General features: G+C 43.3%; 1 protein-coding gene across 7 annotated transcripts in view; it reads left to right on the forward strand.

The window, feature by feature from the left end:
- TCERG1 (transcription elongation regulator 1) overlaps window positions 1–20,213 on the forward strand; it is a 29,112-nt gene extending 8,899 nt beyond the window's left edge. For 2 of the 7 annotated variants that reach the window (XM_021543086.4, XM_085591634.1), the window contains 16 exons: window positions 1,789–1,851; window positions 3,084–3,281; window positions 4,466–4,581; window positions 5,679–5,767; window positions 6,058–6,218; window positions 6,994–7,060; window positions 7,765–7,900; window positions 8,651–8,740; window positions 9,456–9,574; window positions 11,515–11,665; window positions 15,639–15,803; window positions 16,504–16,686; window positions 17,244–17,423; window positions 18,287–18,370; window positions 18,627–18,727; window positions 19,044–20,213. In XM_021543086.4, the coding sequence (XP_021398761.2) occupies window positions 1,789–1,851; window positions 3,084–3,281; window positions 4,466–4,581; window positions 5,679–5,767; window positions 6,058–6,218; window positions 6,994–7,060; window positions 7,765–7,900; window positions 8,651–8,740; window positions 9,456–9,574; window positions 11,515–11,665; window positions 15,639–15,803; window positions 16,504–16,686; window positions 17,244–17,423; window positions 18,287–18,370; window positions 18,627–18,727; window positions 19,044–19,245 (2,105 nt within the window). In that variant the 3' untranslated portion in view covers window positions 19,246–20,213. The remainder of the gene's footprint in view (window positions 1–1,788; window positions 1,852–3,083; window positions 3,282–4,465; window positions 4,582–5,678; window positions 5,768–6,057; window positions 6,219–6,993; window positions 7,061–7,764; window positions 7,901–8,650; window positions 8,741–9,455; window positions 9,575–11,514; window positions 11,666–15,638; window positions 15,804–16,503; window positions 16,687–17,243; window positions 17,424–18,286; window positions 18,371–18,626; window positions 18,728–19,043) is intronic. The other 5 variants (XM_021543089.4, XM_085591635.1, XM_085591633.1 and 2 more) reach the window with 3 other exon arrangements.
- The last annotated feature ends 1,281 nt before the right edge of the window (window positions 20,214–21,494 follow it).

Consider the following 21,494-nt stretch of genomic DNA (forward strand, 5'->3'; position numbering starts at 1 on the left):
TTCTAAGCACTGTAAAAGAAAAGGAAAACTGTAAAATATTTTACAATAACAAGAAACAGAAGAGAAGTCAAATGACTTCTAGACAGTATCAGGTGAGGTCAGAAGGTCATATGAAGGTTAGGCTGTTGATGTTTGGGGCTTTCAGCACCAGGTATGATACCAGCCAGAGGATTTGAAGTCACAGGGACAGAGCTGATCAATAATCAATACCAATGCCAGGTGATTTCACAGTTAATCTCTGTGTTAAACTCTAGTAAGAAAGAGTAATGGAAGAGTTTATTAGAGATATCTCATAATCTCAGATCTTAAAAAGTAAGTCTGCTTTCTCTCAATTCCTATGTTTTAAGTCAGTTTTATGTTTGGGAATGACCTTGGCAGCAGAAACAGCTTGAGTGTTTGCTGAGTCTAATCTGTGCTGCAGCATCTCTAACTCCAGCGATCCCCAGATAGTGTTATTTGTACTGACTCACGCTGGAGACATGCTGTAACTTCCTTAACAAAACGAATTTTCAGGTCCACTTGATAATGTCAAGTATATAATATGACCATCCTTCCAGTTTAGACAAACACTTCAATCAGTGCTGTTTGAGTCAATGTTTTCATGTCTCAATTCAATACTTTAAAAATAAAGCTAGTTCTCTCATTGAAATTATTTTTAGAAAACATTACAATTCTATCTTCTCACAAATTTATTTTCAAATAAATTGGCAGTATTTATGTATGCTTTGCATACTAGATCTCTAATGACCAAATCCAGAAACTACTTTGGTTTAAACAGGGGTTTAATTTCACTTTCCGCTGGAGCATTTCCTACCTCACATGATGTATTTGAACTGTTGAAGGGCAGTGTTTCAGTTGCTGAGCATCCAGACTGGACCAGCCAGAGAGCACTTCTACAGTTGCCTTCTACGCCCAAAATGGAGGTTTTGGAAATGCATTCCCCTCAGCCTTGTCTGATTTCCCACTGATTTTGATCTGATCAAAGAGGATGAGCTGTTTGCCTTTTTGTGCCTTTTTGTATCATTTCTTACTGAGCTGGAGAGCAGACCCCAGTGCATGGTGCCACCTCTTTCAGGGCATGTTTTGGCTTTTAAAGCATTTTTGGCTCACACCATTCTTGATAATGAAAAATAAAACACCCCTGACCTAGTGCAGCTCTGTGTACCTGTCTGCAGCTTCATTGCTTTGATTTCTTTTACCCCCTCTCTTTCACCTCCAGCCTTGCTGTAGTTACCCTCCTACTCTCAGCTTTCCCTCTGGATTGCACTTGGCTGTCCACCCTGCCCTGCTTTGCTGCTCTGACTAGTTCAGACCTGTCCCTCTACCCTTACTCTGCTCTCTAACTGCAGCAGCAGACTGGGAACTCAAAGCCCATTTTGTTGTGCTGCCGCTCCCCAGGTCTGTCCCAGCAGAGGCTGCCTGTGGAAGCAGCCCCATAGTGGGACATTTTCTTGTGGTGCTGCCCTACAAGGGGAGCTGCATTCCCCTTGGATGAACTTAAACCCCTGAGTCTTCACTGAAATACGTTTTTTCTTTTTAATGACGTCCCAGTAACTTGCTAAGCAGCTGGTTTAACATAGGCAGAGACTGTTGCTGCGGCTTAAAATTAGTTTTATATTTGATCTGGCATAAAATGTTGGAGCAAAAGCAGTTCACATTTTCTTGCTGGAAGGCTTCTCCTCTGCCAGCTGCAAATGGCATTCCAAATTGTGGCAGGAAGTCCGTAGCAGCCCGTGGTAGCTGACGTCCCATGGCAGCTTTCCAACATGCTTCCTATCCGTTTTGCAGGTGTAGCAATGATGCAAATAGTCAGCTGCCCGTATGTAAAGACAGTCGCTACCACCAAGACCGGTAATTTCCAAACCCATCCTAGTTCGTTTTGTCTGTAAGTTGGCATGGTAGTGAATGTGGTTGTTTCTTTTATTTCTTTATTTGCTTCCCCACTTCAGTGATTACATATACTTTCTTTTCAAAACCACTATAAATGAAATATCATATTTGGTCAGGAGATGACTTCCCCACATAACTGTTAGTGTCAGCTTATTCGGTACCCAAGCTCCCGTACAGTTTTCTGTAACCATTGAGTTCTGTAATTCTGTGACTCTCATGCCCATACTTAGTTCCTAGTTTCTTGTGTGGATTTTTGTTTTCCTGCTCCACATGTGCAGTGGCTGGCTGTGCTCGCATGTTGTGTGCGTGTCTGTGTGTCTGAGTGTGAACTTTCATATTTCAAATGTGGATTTATAAATAGTCACTCGCTGAGAACATGTTATGGCAGTGTGTAGTGTGTGATTTCTGTTATTTAAAATGAGACTTTTTCAATGTTAAAGGCTCAAATTTATGATCTTGAAGTTCGTGTCCTATCCAATTGGTTATTCTAGAACTTGTCATTCCAAATCTGTTCATTATACTCAGTTTGTTGGGATGAGTGGAGAGATAGTAGGATACTGTATCATTCTGGCTTTCTTATCTTTGGATATTAACTTGCCATTTTGGTTTAAGATTTCAATAAAATTTTTTCTTTCAATCAGTTCACAGTACTAAACAAACCCAACAATCTGATACTGTTTCATTCTCATCAGGTTTTATCTGAGACTATGAATTAATGCCAGTATTTAAGATTTATCAGAGTTCTGTTCTATGGCTCAAATTCAATCCATTCTTGACTTTTTTTTAAGAGCAATAGGAATATCTCATACAATGGCAGCATAATTAAACTGTGGAGTAGACTTAACCACAATTATTTGCTGCAGGCATCTGATAAAGACTTTTCTAATACACAGAGAAGCTAATTTTAAAATAGTAGAATAAATGTCCAAAAGCTAACAAGCTTTGTGCTTTGCAGAATTAAACAAATTAATTAAAATCCAATTTGCCTGGAATGGGCATTACTGATTGCAGAACACAGGAAGAAAATTAGGTAACAATGCCTTGCTTTCCGGTTTAACTTTGAAAACAATCCTTCTGTTTCTTTCTATGGGTTGAATATTTGTGAGTTAAGTGAGTAACGTGCTAGGTGTTGTCCTTAGGCCCTGCATTGTCACTTACTGTCTTTTGCCTTGTTGGTTTTTCCCTCTGCCCAGGAGTGCTGCCGGGCATGGCTCCCCCCATCGTGCCCATGATCCACCCGCAGGTGGCCATCGCCGCCTCCCCCGCCACGCTGGCCGGAGCCGCCGTCTCCGAGTGGACAGAGTACAAAACAGCGGATGGGAAGACCTACTACTACAACAACAGGACTCTGGAGTCCACGTGGGAAAAGCCCCAAGAGCTGAAGGAGAAAGGTACTTGGGGTTTTGTGCTTCAGAACATGGCTCAGACCATCAGTGGCTGTGACTGGAAGTGTGAGCAGGTGTGTTTCTAATCCCTGATGTCCCTTAAGATTACTTTGAGGTTCTGATTACAAAGATCCACAGGAGTTGGTCTTCAGTCTGAAAGTTACAGTGTGTTTCCCACTGTACTGTAAGAGTGTTTGGTTCTAGAGTTGCTTCCAAATCCTGTGCCTAGGGAAAATGCATGTTTCCGTGCCAGTAGAAAGTGAGTGCCTCCCCTGCATATGTGTTGGAGAAGGTGCCAGTTGCAGACAGAAAGTGAGGGGAGTTGAGGGGAAAAGTCAGTCAGACCAGGAAAAAACAAAGATCATTGTGCTGAATTTCAATCTTGAAAAACTAAATGTATAAATAGATTAGGAGCATGAAGTAAAATAATGTCACCTCCCCCTGTCCACATCTCTACATTGTGTTCATGTAAATGCATATTAGATCCATGGGTAGATACAATTGTTCTTGTATCATAAATAACGAATAAGGGGCAAAAGTCCTGTGGCTCTTACTCAGTTCATAAAGTGTTTTAAGAAAGCAAAGCCAAACAGTTGTGCTTTTTACTGTCTCCTGAATTTTTAGTTACAAGAAGTCTTTGTTTAGACACATGCAGGACACTTACACTGTTGATTCAATTAATACCCATCTTCCTAACAAATTAGGTTAAATAATTGGTCTTTTAGTATCAAAAAAATGATTTTGCTGAAAGAATATTATATGTTTTATACTTTTTGTAAATTAAAAAAAATTGTGCGTAGAGAAATCCCCAGGTAGTTCTGCATTGATTTTTATTTTGTTTTGTCCGCAGCATTTCAAATGTGAAAGTGGTCTTCAGTGTTGCACTGTTGGTTGGGAATTATTATTGACTTAGCATTTCTGTTAGTACCCTTTAAGTCAGCATTTTAGCATAATAGCTGCATCACAATATTTCATTTTCCAGTACCAAGTAGTATCTTGACACAGAAGATAACTACAACTTCATAAACAGACATTTTAAAGCCCAAGAGAGACAGAAAGTGGTGAGAATATATTGAAAGGAAGCTTTGGGTTGGTGTTGTATTTGGAAAATTATACTGATAAAAAGAAATTTGTTATGGTTCTACATTGGTTTCTTAATAATACTCAACAAGACTCTTATCTTTATTTAGAAAAAATGGAGGAGAAGGCCAAAGAGCCAATTAAAGAACCCTCAGAAGAGCCTTTACCAATGGAGACAGAAGAAGAAGAGTCTAAAGAAGAACCTATAAAAGAATTGATAAAGGAGGTAAAAGACCTTGAGCCCAAAAGCCAGTCTGAAGTCTCACATCCCTCAGCTGTGGCTGCATCTTAGCCCAAGCAGGTTGTCAGGAGGCATGGTTCAAGTTCTTAAATTCCTGAGGGAATTTGAAAGCCTCCATTTTTGGATTCAGGTCTTTCTTTCTTTTGTTAATTTTTTTGCATAAACAAAAAGAACCCTCAAAAGAAACGTACATAATATGTCAGTTAAGAAGTTAGTAAGAGCATGGGACAGAAGTTAACTTATTACACAGATGTGATGTTCTCTCACTGATATTATGGCACTCAGAAAATGGAACTTGGTCTGAATGTTTGAAATATTTAATAGGTTTTTTTCTCTATTTCTTTGCTTCATTATTTTGAACAGTTTGACACAAAGCTCACACATTCTCCCTGTGCTGTAACTGCTAAGTTTAGGCTGTGAGGAGCACATGTCCTAGAAAGGGCTGTAGTGTTTTCAGTAAACAAAAGTAACTTTTCCTTTTGGAGGCATATTGCTGTGCTAAACAGCATACATTGAGGCTGCTAATGGGTGTTTAAATAAAAATTAAAGCTTTTATCTTGATTTCTGTGAACTTCAATGTGGTTTAATTGGCAAAACCACAGAATTCAGATACTAGGTTTTGCTGCCACTCCTCCCTGTTTATTTCTGAGGTACTTACGAGTATGCTGATTTCTGCTACAGTGGTTGTTCCAGGTTTTCACTGTTTCCTACTCTGTGTCTCATTATAAAACAAACTAATTTTAAGAATAAATGAAAATTCCTTTGTCTTAAAATACACCCTTAGACCTGTATCCAGGCCCTCCTGGATTTCCAGGATTCATAGAGATCTAGGAAGGTATTTAAGTAAGGTTTTATCAAAGTCAAAAGTTAATTGAATGCTTAGAGGTTTTGTAATTTAAATTTTTGGAATAGCAGCTGCTGTTGCAATTCCTTTGCTTCTGTTCTAGGCATGGATGAAGTCTCATTGGGAGCTGCTTGTCAGCATGGTTTCACTAAAACAAATTGGTTACTGTGTAATAAATAATTAGCCAGCCTGATTGCCTAATAATTGCCTGATCCTCAAACTTGTTGTTTTCCTTGAGGAGCCAAAAGAGGAAGAAATGACAGAGGAAGAGAAGGCAGCTCAGAAGGCCAAGCCAGTGGCCACCACCCCCATTCCAGGCACCCCGTGGTAGGTAACTGCCGCTGTGGCTCTGACACGGCTGTTGCTGGGGAGTTAGAGTAAGTGACAGTGTGTGGAGAGTGTGTTCTTAGCGTGCTGTGTTTTGAAAATTTCAGTTTCAAATTTCAATCACTTTAGTTTCAAAGCTGGCAGCAGAGAGCAGCTGCAGTTCGGGGTTACAGCTGGGCAGGAGGAATGTCGGGCAGCTGTGCAGCCGGTGGAACCTGCATCTGCAGGCTGTGAACACGCAGCAGGTCCCGGCTGGGGCAGGTTATCCAGGCCTTCCCTCGCTTCTCCAGGTGCGTGGTGTGGACTGGTGACGAGCGTGTGTTCTTCTATAACCCCACCACCCGGCTGTCCATGTGGGACCGACCCGACGACCTCATCGGAAGGGCTGATGTGGACAAAATCATTCAAGAGCCTCCTCACAAAAAGGGAATGGAAGAAGGAAAAAAACTTAGTAAGAGCAATCTTGTTGCCTTCTTAGGAAGCATAAATTCAACTTAACACTTTGCTTTTCAAAGCTTGTAACATTTAAATAAGTGACAGAAATGTAAGGATCTACTGAAAAGGTGTATAAATGTGAAATGCAGGTTGTAGAGTCTTTTGGGGAAAAGATAGCCCATTGAAGAAAGTAGATACTAACAATTAATTGTTTTGCTAAATGCCAACAGGTTGAGAAAACCCACAGTTTTTATGAATAAAAAAAGGGATTGTGTTTGTTTTATAAGAAAGAGACCAGAAAAGATTAATCATAATGTACGAACGGGCTCTCACAGAAGAGGAGTTAATTTTGAGATCATCAGTTGGAATAGAGTTTGGAAATGGCTGCTGAGAGAAAGAACGTTCAAAAGGCTGCTGAGATGAGATTTCTCTCTGGCCTGAGTTCTAGGAAATGGCATGACATGCTGGCTTTGTAGTTGGAGGAGAGCAAAGTGCAGGTAATCGGGTAGATCCAAATGTGCTTCATTAGACTGTTAAGCTCGAGCTGTTTTCCCCTAAAAATACGAGCTCAGTGTTTGTCATTTTAAATTTCAAGTTGGCTAAAGTCCACTGGTCCTGTCCCCAAATTCCCATAGCGTTACTCTGAAAGTGACTGAGAACCATGTGTCTTCTCCCTTTGTCAGAATACAATTGCTGCACATATTGTCCTTGGTTTGTGCATGAGGTTTCACTTTTAAGTATAAAAATTTTCATCAATATAAAACCTAAAGTCTTATTGAAATCTGTTACAGTTAGAGAAGAGCATGAAGCTGCAGAGGAAGCAAATGAAGATGAGCCTATTAAAATAAAAAAGCGCAAGTAAGTTTTTACTTTTTCAATACCAAGTGATCTGTGTGGTAAAATAACTGAAGTTTGTTACTTGAGCTGTGTGTGTTGTGTCCAGCTAAGTAGAATTGGAATGGAGAGGGTTGGTGAAAAGAGTCATCAGCTTTCTGCTGCTCAGCAGATCAGGTATTTGATATTTTCCTGAGATAGCTGAAATGAAACCTGTGCAGAGAATAAATAGCATATGTTTTGGAAGTAATTTGAAATGGAAATAAATGGTGTAAGTTGGTGAATCCAAAGACTGTTTTGAGTGTGGTGTGTCTTACATAGCTTGCTTCTGTTGTTTGCTAATTTCTGGGTGCAAGACTTTGTTGTCAGAATATCCTGCCACCTAGATTTTCATAGTGGTTTCTATATTTTCACTCTGTTATGAAAGTTTGCCTTGTGTCTTTTGGTCTGGTTTGCCTTTTGTAAGTGATATATGAGATATACATGTTTTAAAAGTGATTTTACCGTCATCTTAGGAATGATCATGGAGCTGTTAGCAGTAAGGACTGAGGGTTTGTTTGGAATGAAATGCATTTGCTCTTAGTAAACCTAAATTAGCACACTTCTCCAGAAGTTTTTTAATGGGTGAGGTCTCACCTGGGTCTCAGTGTTCTTGGTGTCATGATTGTGAGGTGTTCCCAGCCTGCTGATACTTGACTTCTCAACTTACACTTTGTTTTTTTTTTCAGGAAAGATGATATCAAAGACATTGATTCTGAGAAGGAGGCTGCTATGGAGGCTGAGATTAAAGCTGCTCGAGAGAGAGCCATCGTCCCACTGGAGGCTCGGATGAAGCAGTTCAAGGACATGCTGCTGGAAAGAGGGGTCAGAAACCTGTGTGTGTGTGAGGAGGGAGAGAGGGAGGATCATGCAGAGGTGTGAGTTATTGAATTCCAAACCTGTGACACTTTGTGTACAGAAGCAATCTCATCCTTCCTCTGATCAATGAATGGTCTTGGTACAAGACTCCAGATTTTGAAGAAACTTAGAAGTACAGCAAAGATTTGATTTTTTTTTGTAACTGAAACGACAGGGTCAAGGCAGATAATTTCTGCCCCCCAGTTTTTTCTCCAAAGTGATTACATAAGTGGAATTTGACATAGAAGATGAATAGGACACACCCCTAGTATTTTTGGAAATGTTTCTACTGAGAAAAGCAGCAACTTCCACTCTAGGGTGTACAGTCTTAACCTTAAATGGGAGACTTTCTGCTTTTAGTTAACTAAAGGAATGTTCTTGATGCCAATCAATTTTGATAAATTAAACTAGCTAAATATAAATTTGGATAGTAACTGAAAAATGGAAGGGGTTCCAGCTGCCTATGGAACACAGATTCTCAAGACTTTCTTTCAGTGTACATTTTGTTTTTAATGTCACACAGCAGTAGTAAGTGTGTATTATCCTTTAGAAGTTTTCAGAGGAAATTGATGTTGAAACTTTCTATGAAAGCCTCTGTCATTCATTAGTGATAAGAACTCCAGGATGAGTTTGATTCCCTCTTTTCATCACATCTTAGTGTTTTCAAGGAAAACTGTACAACTCCTGTACAATTTGTGTATTTGTCTTCATTCAAAGGTCTCTGCCTTTTCAACATGGGAGAAAGAGCTGCACAAGATCGTTTTTGATCCTCGTTACTTGCTGCTCAACCCAAAAGAAAGGAAACAGGTAAAAAAGTTAAATTCACCTCCCATCCAGACACAGCTACTACAGGTTAATCTGAATCCTCAGTCTTTGTTTCTGCAAACCTTTCAGACTAATTAGTGCTGCAAGGGATTTTTGTCATGATTAGGGTTTGTCTGGAAATGGAAGAAACCAGCAGGGGATAGTTGCTTTATTCCCTGTGGTTGGAAGGTCTCATATTTTGACACAGTGGAAGTTGTATGTCTACAGAGCACTGCTGAGACCTGGATGAAATAGTGAGAGTCGTCAGTATCTTGTCAAAATATTGACATAACAAGTAATCTAGCTATTTTCTTTTAAAAAATGTTTGGGGGGAAATCTAAAGTGCATTTTTATTGTTCAGCAAGTTCTCACTTCAGCAGCTTTTCCTCAAGTGAATGTAGGTAAATGGAAAGCTTCGAGAACATGGGAAGTGTCTGAAACATGGGACCCAGGAAAATGTTAACTGGAATGTGTAAGGAACTTCTTCCCAGGTCTCAGATGGTGTGTTAGGTGTACAGCACCCTGCATGTGCAGCAGCTTGGATCAATTCCATGTTGAAATGCAAAGTGTCTCTAAGATTTCTGCGTCCTCTGTGTTGATTCGGTGTGAGAGGAAAGGAAACCAGAGAGAAGGAAAGAAGTGAGATTTTTCCTCCCTTATCCCTAGAGCTTCTGTGTGTCACTTGTGTGTTTGCTGTGGGTGACTGGTGTTTCTGTAGGTGTTTGATCAGTATGTGAAAACCCGAGCAGAGGAAGAGCGCAAGGAGAAGAAAAATAAAATAATGCAGGCCAAGGAGGATTTCAAGAAAATGATGGAAGAAGCAAAGATTAATCCAAGGTAGGAGTTTCTTTGTGGTTCATATGCATAAGCTGCACAGGATGCAGTGTGTTGGGTAGTATTGAGTTGATTAACCTTTTCAAAATGGGCAAAGAGGAGAAAAATCATGAGACATTGTTGAAATCTTCCTTTGCTTGTATTCACCTAATCCATAAAAAAACAGAATTTGTGATTTACATATTTCAAGTTGAAGAAATCCCCAGCGTGCTGCCTGGATTGTGAGACAGGCCTCGGATCCACCACAAGTTTCTTTAATAACTCTGTTTCTTCTTAATAAGTCTTTCGAAGTACTAGGGAGGTTTCCGGGGTTTGGAGCGGGCTGAAGGGGTGTTTTTCTTGTTACAAATGATGTCAATGATGATATGATAATATGTTCTGGTTGCTTTAATACAGCACTGATTACACCCCCCTCACATTCAGACCTGGCAGCAGTAAGAGCGAGGGGCTGACAGTGAATGTACGTTCAAGATTTCACTGCTGGTATTATTTGTTTCACAGCTTCCGCAGTAGAGGTCATGAGATTCATGCTTATAAGATAAGCTCCAAACCGTCCTCTTACAGCATCTCTTGGCTCATCTGGCATTAATTCTTTCGCAGTGTAATAACAGCTCATTTGTTTCACTTCAGCTCAGTTTTTTCCAGTGACTCATTTTGGAAATTTGGTGACAGTGCTGTGGTAACTTTTAAATTGCTTCAGAGCTGACTAATAACTCAGTAGTAGGCTGGAAGGCTGGAGGCATGGAAATGCCTTAAGAAACCGTTACATTAGCTTTAATATCCTCAGCTTTCAGCATATCTTCAGTATGTCGTGTTGGGACTGATTCTTTACCTGATTATGGGCTGGGGTGGGAAAGAGAATTCCAGCTGAAATACTGTCTTGTTTAATCTTATCCTTTGTCTTCTGGTTTCAGTGTTTGTCTAAAGATATTGCTGTACTTCTGTGAGTGCCAGACTGGTTTTTTATCATCTATCTCAGTCCAACATGCACAAGAGTTTGTGTTCCACTTCACTTGAGCAGCTCTTGTTCTTCAATCTAGCTGTACATTCACTTTCTAATCCTTTTGAATAAGCTACCAAATTCTCTTCTTGTTTCAATTTACCCTACAGCAACAGTAGGCTGGATTTTCCAAGTCTAATTATTTCCATGCTGTGATGAAAACATTCGTATGATTATAAGTGTCTCACGTATTCTTGGGGCCAGATTTGCATCAGAGCTTGGAAAAAGCACAGTAGTGATTTTTTTCCGAGGTAAGTGGCAGTAATGTACCTACTGCACAGGTTGGAATCTGGCCCTGGAGGTGAGAAAAAGGTCAGGGAAATGCTGTGGGATGAGGGGTTGAAAGCCCAGTGTTGCTGCCTCTGCCCATAGTGTTTGAAGGGGTTTCAGCCCCGTGAGGTTTTAGCTCAGGCTCTGCAATGTGCACTGCAGGGGGAAGAGCTGGTACAGCCAGTGTTCTGTGGGGACTCCTGTCAAAGGCTGGCTTTCTTGGTGAACTCTTAGCATGGTTTGGCTGCAAGTGAATGCACCTGAGATTTTCGGTTTCGCAGCTGTGAAATACCTGGACAGACTGGTGGCTGAACTGCTAACCCACAGAAAAGAAAAGAAGAGTTTTGTAGACAACTGAGATTTTTTTTTTTCATTTCTTCTCCTTGGTTGTGCTGTAGTCTCTCTCTACACCTGCCCCTTCTGCAGGTGGCTGTATCTGAACAAACCAACCCACCCTTGTAAGTCTCTGACAAACACCTCTTGTGTGAGTGCTGACTCTTTTTGTAGAGTTCATTGGTCGAGCAGCTCTGTAGTGAGACCATAGGCTTTGCCTTTTGGGTTTTTGTCAGTTGTGCTCTGGCATGTATTGCAGCAGAGGAAATGCCTCCCTGCTGAACCTGCCTCACAGCCCAGACAGCTCTGCCAAATGAGTTCACTTGCCATTTTGTTGCAGAACTACTTTTAGTGAATTTGCAGCCAAGCATGCTAAAGACTCGAGGTTCAAGGCAATTGAAAAGATGAAAGATCGAGAGGCCTTGTTTAATGAGTTTATCACAGCGGCAAGAAAGAAGGAGAAGGAAGACTCGAAGACCAGGGGAGAGAAGGTAAGGGGACTCTTGAGTTCCAGCAGTGTGAGTGGTGTGAGTGAGATGGGACAGAGCCAGTGCTTGGCTTCCCCCAGACACAGGCCTGCATTTTCCTATAGCTCTTAAAGGCAAACGCTTCAAGAGTGTCCCCCTGGTCTTTCTGAACTATTTCAGGTTTGCAGGTCACTGACTTCTAGAATATTTAGAACTGAATTTTTTTTACCTGTGGAGCAGCTGAGTTTGCTTAAACAACACTGGTTTTTTTAATTTACCCAAGCAGTAACATTATCTTCTTAACTGAAGTAATGCTTAATTTTTTTTTTTTATTAAGTTCTTTTATCCCAATGTATGAAAAGGCAAAGGAGTCTTACCCTGTTTGGCTGGAACCCCAAAGATGGTCATTACCTCTCTGTTCCATCACTGGGGGCAGACAGGAATTGCAATTCCCTGAGAATAGTCTCTTCAAGTTTCAGACAGTTCCCTTTCCATATCAAAGCAGGCACTTAGGGGGGGACTTTTTAAGCTTTGAATTAGTAGATCTTACCTGTAAACTGCTGCTTATTAGATTTAAAGGCCAGCTTTTAGAGATTAATGAACCCCCAGTGTCACGTGCTTGCCAGTGGTGGGGAGCAGCTCTCCCCCCTGGAGACGGGATTTCAGACGGGGTCACCAAAACCTGGGGCCACTTACTGCCACGTCCCTGTGTGTGTGTGAGTGGAGAAGGTCACCTCTGAAGGCAAATCATTTTGGACTATGTGGAAGTCTGCTATTTTTATTATGTAGTGTAAAGTTATTGCAGGTTTCCCTACCTGGAATGCTTGCAGGAGGGAGAAATGCTGGGGGACAGGTCAGATTTGGGGACAGTTTCATTCTTTGAGAAGTTTTGTGTATTTTTAAAATCTGGGTTATCTGATACAATTTGATTCTGTACTTGATTTTCTCAAACATTACCTTATCGCTACTGTTTTCCATGAAATGATTGTGCTTTCAGAGGGGAACTGATGTAGTTCAAGACTAGATTTTACATACTGCAGTTTGATTGTGAATATGGAATTTTAAAGCATTTTTGCAGCTTAATAGTGCAGTTGAAGACTTTAAAGCATAAATACTAGTTTTGTTGTTGCATGATTGTTCTAAAGTTGAAAAGTTAAAAGAAGAGATTGTATTTGTTTGCTTTAAATAATGTTTTTTTTTTCTCCAAAAGCCTTTTGTAACCATTTTATGTATTCTGTTTTATAACAAGTGGATAGACTTTACAGTTATGTGCTGTGCGGCCTGTCAATCAGTTCAGTCTGACAGCTGTCAATCACTGACACGCAAATATTATGGGATTCCCTAGTGAGGAAAGCATTGGTATCTCTGTGTGGTGACTTTAGCCTCCCGCAGTTCCGGTACTTTACATTTTTTTAGTTTTTTTCCTTGTGAAGTGATGAGACTTGTACCTGCAATGTGTTAACTGCCAAAAAAAAAAAGACTTCTAAATACACCTGAAATGTTTTCAGCCTTATTTTCCTTTGATTATGAAAGTGCTTAAAACACAAAAGAAAATTTAAGGCATTTTACCTGAAGCTTTCTCAGTCTGTCTAAAATCTTTACTTAGGGAGAATCAACTTTACAGAAATCTTTAACGTAAGGGTTTTAGATTACATTGATGTTTGATTTTGCCTTACGGGGTTAAGGCTTATGGGATGGGCGTGGAGCAGCCAGCTTTTCCAGTGGCAGTTTTATTCCTGTGCCTGATTTCAGTGAGTAAATCCCATTTTCACCGAGTAAATCCCATGCCATGCCATGCTCCTGCGATGGCAGAGAGGAGCAGCGGGCGGGTTAAGGGTCTCAGGGTGGGCTGTGTGGGCAGGTGGCGGTGCCCAGGCTGCTCCTTCTGCCGTGTCCCAGGATGAGCTGTGTGAGCTGGCACAGCCTGGCGGGGCTCCTGGCTGCAGGTGCCTGCACCTCGTGCTGGTGGCTGTGCCCAGGCCAGGGCTCTGCCTGACGCTGCACTGTCGAGCGAGTCCCTGTGTGCAGGCACACGGAACTCACTGTCCTCAGCTGGCCTCCTCATCCTTGGTGAGATGCTGCAGACTCAATTACTTGAGACATTTTCATCTTTTTAAAATTTAAAATGAGCTGGCAGTGCCTGTGCTGTGTATAGGGCACCTGAGTGAAGTGAAAGCTGTTTTAGAGCACCGAGGCCTGAAGTGCCATTGTTTTCACTGGGGAGGGAATTGGCTGTGCTCTCCTGTCTCCTGCAGGGCTGCAGCTGGTCCCAGTGGCAGCTGCACAGCTGGGCAGGAGCTCCAGAGGGGTTTGGGGAGTGAGGGGTCTTGGCAGCCACACAGCTGGGCAGGGGTGCCACTGGCAGCTCCCGCAGGAGCATCCTCCTGCAGTGCTGGTGGCCTCAGGTGAAGCTTTGTGTGGCAGCTGGTGCCACGGTGCTCCTGGCAGTGTGGCACCTCATCCTCTGGAATACACACACAATGCAAGAGCTTGGGGGAAACCCTTACCTTAGAGACTTCTGTAGTAACAGCTGGGAACTGTTTGGTTTCTAACAAATATTTCAAATACCATGGCTTAGAAAGCTTCATATTTTGAAACTGCATGCATGTTTTATGATGTTTTGAAACAACATTCTTAATTTTACAATGAATAAACAGTTTGCTTAGCATTTTGTTGAGCTCCTTTAAGATAAAGCAGTAGTGCTATGGCTGTAGCACAACTTCCCACTGGCACTAAGGGGCTGGTTTCTGATCTCTGCTTTACTGTCTTAGTCTCCTTTGGTATAGTAAAGAAAGCCTATAGAGCCTTTTATGTTTATATGTTAATATTTTGAATAATTAGAAGTATTGTTGGGCAAGGTTGCAGAATGTTGGTGCTGATCTTCATTCTGTTCTTGCATTCTGTAACTAAGCACGTTTTAGAGGATAAGGATGTGCCAGGTCTCTGGCAAGCTGGAGCCTGCTCTGTCCATCTGCTCCCTTCCCCGAGGAACCTCAGTGTTCTGCAGCTAAATTGCTTCTCCTGGCTTCCCTTTTCTAAGGGATGGGGAGGGGAGATGAGTAGCAAATAACATCTGTCCTCCTCCTGGATTTTTGGTTTTGGGAAATAAAGCTGTGTTGAGTTTGTGGCCCGGCAGGGTGTGGGGTGCTGTGGAGGCAGAACCCTTTGCCCTGGCCCCAGCGAGCGAGGCAGCCCAGCCCCTCGCCTCTGCTCTGGGAGGGGGAGGCTGAAAGGCCAGCCAGCCTGCCAGGAGTGTATGGTGACCTAAGAGCCAAAGTGCAGCAGGGACAGGGAGGTCATCTTCCCCAGAAATCAAGCTATCTAATAAAGGCACAGTAGTTGCCCTTACAGCTGCTGTTCTGGGACTTTGGATGAAAACATTGTATTGAAATAAACCCTGCTCTGATTGATCCTCTGCCAGCCCTTGCAACGGACAGAAATGTGCATGTCCATCCTAAATATAATCGACTTAATTGCCAGATGTGGATAATGCTTTATTGGTTAGATCCATCTTAAGACATCAGTCTTTGTTGGCAGATCCAAGCATTTACCTCTGTTAATTGTACACCTGAAGGATGAATCCATAAGCACCTGATTCCTCCAGAGCCTTGTTTCCAGCTGCATGGTTTCTGGAGTACTGATAGGCAAAATGCTACCATGCAGCATCAGTAACTTAATTTGACATATATAAAAGCTAAACAACAAGCTTAAATTGGAGTAAAACAATAGAGTGTATTGGTGGATCATTCTTTATAGAGTTCATCTTAAATTGTAGCAGATTGCCTAAATGTATCTGCTTTGGCAAAATTGTCTCAAGGAACAGTGAATTTGGGCCTAAATTCAGAGTTTTGGTGATTGCTCTAAATTGCAATGGTATGTAATGTTAATGTGATCCCTCTGATGAAGGTAAGTTGACTCCTTTTGTCATAAGAGCAAACTGTGGAATATTAAAGTGTCTTTCTCAAGTGTTGTCTTTCTGTTTCTGTCTGTAAAACAGATCAAAATGGACTTCTTTGAGCTGCTGGCAAACCACCACCTGGATAGTCAGTCTCGCTGGAGCAAAGTGAAGGACAAAGTGGAGACTGACCCACGGTACAAGGCGGTGGACAGCTCCTCACAGAGGGAGGACCTGTTCAAGCAGTACATCGAGAAAATAGCCAAGGTGGGAGTACTGGGAGTGTGGCTCGGGTGTGCTGTGGGCAGACTGGTCTGTGCTGAGGAGAATTCCATACCAGAGTTACTGTAGGGGTACCCCAGAACGGCAGCTTGGAACTTAGAGTTCTGTCCTTGGTGGGGGATGTGTGTGGGACCTGTGTTCATGCACACACACGATTATCTGGGAGAACTTACGCCTCCAAGATTCCTATGAAATCACTGGTGGTAAAAATGGCTGTAAAACTGCAGCAGATACAGACACCACATTGATTACTTCCTCCTAGGATGGGCTGCATTTCCTTTGCTGTGATTTTCCCTGTCAGCTGAGCTTCATACCTGTCTTCACACCCAGTTCCTTCAGTGCCGCTTCTTTCTTAATCCAGTATTCCTACTTTTCTCTTCCAGGCATTTAATGGTTGAGAATGTAAAACTGGGCTAACAAACAGTGCTCCCCTTGGCCTCCCTTATTCAGAGTCTGTCACTGGACACAGCTCCTGGGAATAGTTGATCTGTGACCAAATTTATCTCTCCCCATGTAAACGTTGTAATGCTTCAGCTTGGCTCCTGAAGCAAAATTTTGTAATCCATAGAACTCAAATCCCTTGAAAGTCTTTTGTTCTGAGCTGCCTTTAGTTTGATAGCCCTTTAGTTCTCTTTCTAATGAGAAGTGTTGCTCTTACTGAGAACAGTTTGTTGCTGGATTTCAGAACTTAGATTCCGAGAAGGAGAAGGAGCTGGAGCGGCAGGCGCGCATCGAGGCGAGCCTGCGGGAGCGCGAGCGGGAGGTGCAGAAAGCGCGCTCGGAGCAGACCAAGGAGATCGACCGCGAGCGGGAGCAGCACAAGCGCGAGGAGGCCATCCAGAACTTCAAAGCTCTGCTGTCAGACATGGTGAGGCACGGACACCTCTGCGCCTCGGGGCAGGCTTTAGCTGCTGGGTGCTCCCTCTCAAAGCCTTTTGGCATTTGGAGTTCAGCTCCAAAGAGGTGGAATCCCACTAAGAGTTTTGCCTTGGTTGGAAGAGAAGGCTGTGCATTTAGGGTTCTCATGCAGAGGGTGCTCTCTGGGCTGGAAACAGGGCTCTGCAAACACTGTAAAGTTCCTGGTGTCTCTGGAAATAATCATCTCCAAGGTTGCCTTTCCAAGCACTCTGGTGAACACAGTGTTACACACAGAGCAGGAAGGAAAGGGTGCTTGGATTTTCTGGTTTTGAGAATGCTCAGCCGGGTCTGTGGGACATCTCCATCTGCTCTGAACCGGTGTGGAGGGATTCCTCTTGCCACTGCCTGTTCAGCGTTTGTAGGGAACCGGCTACAGTCGCTTCTTAAAAGCTGAGGGTTTCTCTTCTATTTTAACCTTAACTTCAAACAGGGTAAAAAACCAAGCATATAATAGTCATCAATGAACTGTGGAAAAACTGGCTTAAAAATGAATAATCTTTGGCTCAGGTGCGTTCTTCGGATGTGTCCTGGTCTGACACCAGGAGGACTCTGCGCAAAGATCACCGCTGGGAGTCGGGCTCCCTGCTCGAGAGAGAGGAGAAGGAGAAGCTCTTTAACGAACACATTGAGGCACTTACCAAAAAGAAGAGGGAACATTTCAGGCAACTTCTGGATGAAACTTCAGCGGTGAGAGCTGTTGATGTTCAAATTGACAATCTTTTCAGCCCGCTGGGATTTCTCTTTTTCTGTTTTTCTGTTCCACAATCTGTTTGGTTTGGTTTTATTTCCAGGGCCTCTTTGCTTCATTGCTATCTTTCTCCTTCATAACAAAATTTGTGCCTTATGTTTCCTTACCTGTTTATCTGGAGTTTTACTTCAATTAAGCATACAGTTACTTTACATATAAACTTCTAATGAGTGATCTTTTCATCTTCTTTTTATTTCTTCAGTACTGAGTTATTTCATACTCTTCAGTGTGTGGCTCCTTCAGATATGCAGGGTGTTTGCCTTAATGGCCATCAGTGTGGTCTTACCCATTTCACCTGCTCTGATATTCTCCTGCTGAACCTGAACTTTTACTCTGCTCATGCTGTGGAATGCATCCCTGATTCTGTGCATTGGGGTTTTAGTGAGGTTTCCTCTTTTTTAGCTTTGTGCCAGCTTCAGGCAATTTTAAATTAACCTGGAGGTTTTTTTACCTGATTTTTTATGCATTAGTTATTTTAGTTTAGAGGCAAGTTTTCTGCAGGTAATTTTTAACACAATATACATAATTGTACTAGAAAGAGACTGTGGAAAGTAAATGATATTTGGAGGACCTTGATCTGAAAATGGCATCTCAAAATATGAAAGAAGAGTCACTATGTAAAATCAACTTGTTTTAAAAATACAACTGTAATAGTATAAGTAATGGGAACCCAGCACTTAACAGCAAGTTCATCAGTGGACTTAGGATATATTTAAAGGCTTCAGAGGTTAGTAGTGTTTGCATTCCTTATTCTTACAGTCTAATTTACTTTTAATTTAACTATTTTTACTTCTTTTGAAAGATAACTTTAACATCAACATGGAAGGAAGTGAAAAAAATAATTAAAGAAGATCCAAGGTGCATTAAGTTCTCTTCGAGCGACAGGGTGAGTAGTTTGCTTCACTCTTGCCAGCTTCCAGTCTGGTGCAGGGTACAGAGAAGTGAGTTGGTGGCTGCTGCAGTGGGTTCAGCTCTGTGTGGACACAGGTGGTAGTAGTTAAATATGATTTTTAAAACATTTAAAATGTAGAAGGTAAAGAAAAGTATAATTAACATATAATTACTGCTGGTGTTCAGTGTGTTCGGTTGCAGGGAGTACTGGATCCGTACACAGTGATTCATATTTATCTTTTGTCTTTCAGAAAAAGCAGAGGGAGTTTGAGGAATACATCCGAGACAAATACATCACTGCCAAAGCTGACTTCCGGACGCTGCTCAAGGAGACCAAATTCATCACCTACAGGTGGGGACTACTCGTGCAGGACGCAGCTTTTATTCTGCTTTTCCATACAAACAGCAGCAAACTGATGTCTGTTACTGAAGTCTTTAATGGTGCTTATTTAACACAGGCAACGAGCCTGTGTTTGCCATGCCCAGAGCACTGTTACGTGCCCAGTCCCCAGCTGACATGTTCCTTGCTCCATCAGAAGATGGCCCAGTCCCTGCACCCTTCCCTGGCTGGGCTGTCCGTGGGCTCCCGGTGCTCCCTTACGGTGGGGCAGCTCCCCGGGCTCCCTGCCCCCGCCACGCTGCAGTGCTGTTCTCACCCTTGCTTGCAGATCCAAAAAGCTGATCCAGGAGTCCGACCAGCACCTGAAGGACGTGGAGAAGATCCTGCAGAACGACAAGCGGTACCTGGTGCTGGACTGCGTGCCCGAGGAGCGGCGCAAGCTCATCGTGTCCTACGTGGATGACCTGGACCGGCGCGGGCCTCCCCCGCCGCCCACCGCCTCCGAGCCCACGCGGAGAACGACGAAATAGCCACGGAATGCTCCCAGTCCAAGGGTGTCTGGTAAATCCAAACGCTTGCATGAGCCATCTGTCAGGTTACACACATCCATTGCCGTGAATATATTCAAACATCTGAGGAACAGAGGCAGAAGCAGCATTAGTGAACGTAAAATTATCTCTGGGGGAAAACCAACAACAAAAACTCACATTAAAGATATTTATGAGTTAGTTGGAGTGTGAGTGACAAATCCCAAAGCGTGGGCTGTCTGGTGACTGGGTCTCGGGGTGGTGTGTGTGAGGTGTGGGTGACTGCTGCCTGGGCCTTTCCTCTCAGCAGTGTCCTGCATGTGAGCCCCAAGGGTGCTGCTGGTGTGGTCTGAGCGTGTCCTGCATGTGTGCCACCAGCTGCCTCCTGGTGCCCGCAGTCCAGGCAGGAGGAGGTGACACGCTCTGCTAACTCACATTACTGGTCACTGACAGCCCACTCTGGGAACACCAGTCCCAGTTCTCTGCTTCCACCCTTGGGAATGGAACTGAATCTGTTAGAGCTGAGTGGAGAACAGGGACTTGGAGACCAAATCAGGTTTATTCACAGGCTGCTCTGTTCCTGCCCCCAGCCATCGATTTGCAGCAGTCAAGTTGCTCTGCCTAAGTGAAGTTCTGTCTAATGAGTTTTGCTCAAAGCTGGAGATCCCAGAAGTGAGCAGGCCAGGACGGTTGTATAAACACATTTTTATTTACAATAAAGTGATCTTTACATACTTCTGGATTAGACTGTGCATACCCCCTCTGGGCAATTCTTGTAAACTATACTCTGTTTTGAATGTTAAACTTGTGTTTCTAAAGTTTAATTTTGAAATGTTGGGATTGTTCAGTTTATGTATTTGAACTACAATAAACCAACCCTTTTTATATATGGATTGTACAGGCCTAATCCCGATTTCTGTTGAATTTTGTTGGACTTGTGAATTTATGAGTAAAGCAAGTGACTGAAGTGATACTGCCTACATTCTTGGCTGTGCTCAGCAGAACAGGGCCGGTGGCACTGGACAGTGTGGGGTCAGCATATGGGCAGGGGGGTGAGCAGAATAATTTTCAGGTTAGCTCTACATGAGCCAGCAGTGCTTGCAGAGCCAGTTTCTTTCTGCTGGTTGTGTTTACATCGGCTCTTGCTTTTAGAGGAGAGTTGGGGAAGAAGTCCCTTTTTCCCTCATCCTGACAAGTGATTTCTTGTCAGCAGTTGGTGTTGGTGGCCAGGACCAGGACTTGCAGGCTGAGCATCAAGAGAGGGGGGTTTGACAAAGATTGGGACCGTCTGGGGAGACTTGAGCTGCTGATAGTGGAATGTGGAGCTCTGTGGTTCTCCTAGTGAGGGTGTGCACCCTGAAGTCAGGGCAGGTGTCCCTTCCCTCTTGGTATCTGCCCCTTCCATTGGTCTGGGGATACCCAAACCATCTGAAACCAGTGTCAGTCGAAGCCTTTTGTGGGAGTGGAGTGATGAGGATTGCAGCTGGCTAACACCAGACGTGTGAGACCCTGTGGGACATGTAGCTCTCATCCAGAAAGTAAAATCTCAATGGGCCAGGGAGGCTTGCAGAGCTGGGGGAGCCCTGGCTGGGCTGTGGCACAATCTCCCTGGATGATGGCCAGGTCAGCTCATTCCAGGGCTCAGCTGCCAGGACAGAACCCCCTGACAACCCAGCACAGGGTGGGCACAGGGGGACCCTGCTGCCCTCCCCACATCTGACGTGGCCCATCTGCCCCTGCCAGCCAGCACGGTGCCCTCGTGTGTGGCCGTGCTCGTGTCTGGGACACAGGTGCTGCTCAGAGCAGGGTGCTGTGCTGGGAGTTGTGTCCTTGTGCCACTCCCTGGCTCTGCCAGTAACTGCATTTCCTCTTGTTCAGCACAATCCAGTGGGAATCCGTGTGTTTGTTATGGCTGGTTTAGAATATCATGAACTTGTCCATTAAATAAGATGGCTATTAATTTTAATTGATCTGGTTTATGGAGACCAGATGTTAATAAAAATCTATTTATTTGCTTATTCTGTGGATAAAATGATCCTGCCCATGTGCAGGGCTCCTGGCTGGGGTGTTGCTTGTGGACCATGGAGCAGGTCTCCCCTGGCAGCCCCTTAAGCAGAGTCCCCAGTTTCCCCAGCGGTAGGGGGACAGCCCGTAGGATCCTCGTCCAGCGAGAAGGCTGGATTTAAGGGATGCTGACATCTTCCCTAGCACCATTCCTGTGGCAGCCTAGGAGGTTCCCCTGGCTGGCCCTG

Source organism: Lonchura striata, chromosome 13, assembly GCF_050655825.1.
Source record: "Lonchura striata isolate lonStrDom1 chromosome 13, ASM5065582v1, whole genome shotgun sequence".
Taxonomy (NCBI): Eukaryota; Metazoa; Chordata; class Aves; order Passeriformes; family Estrildidae; genus Lonchura; species Lonchura striata.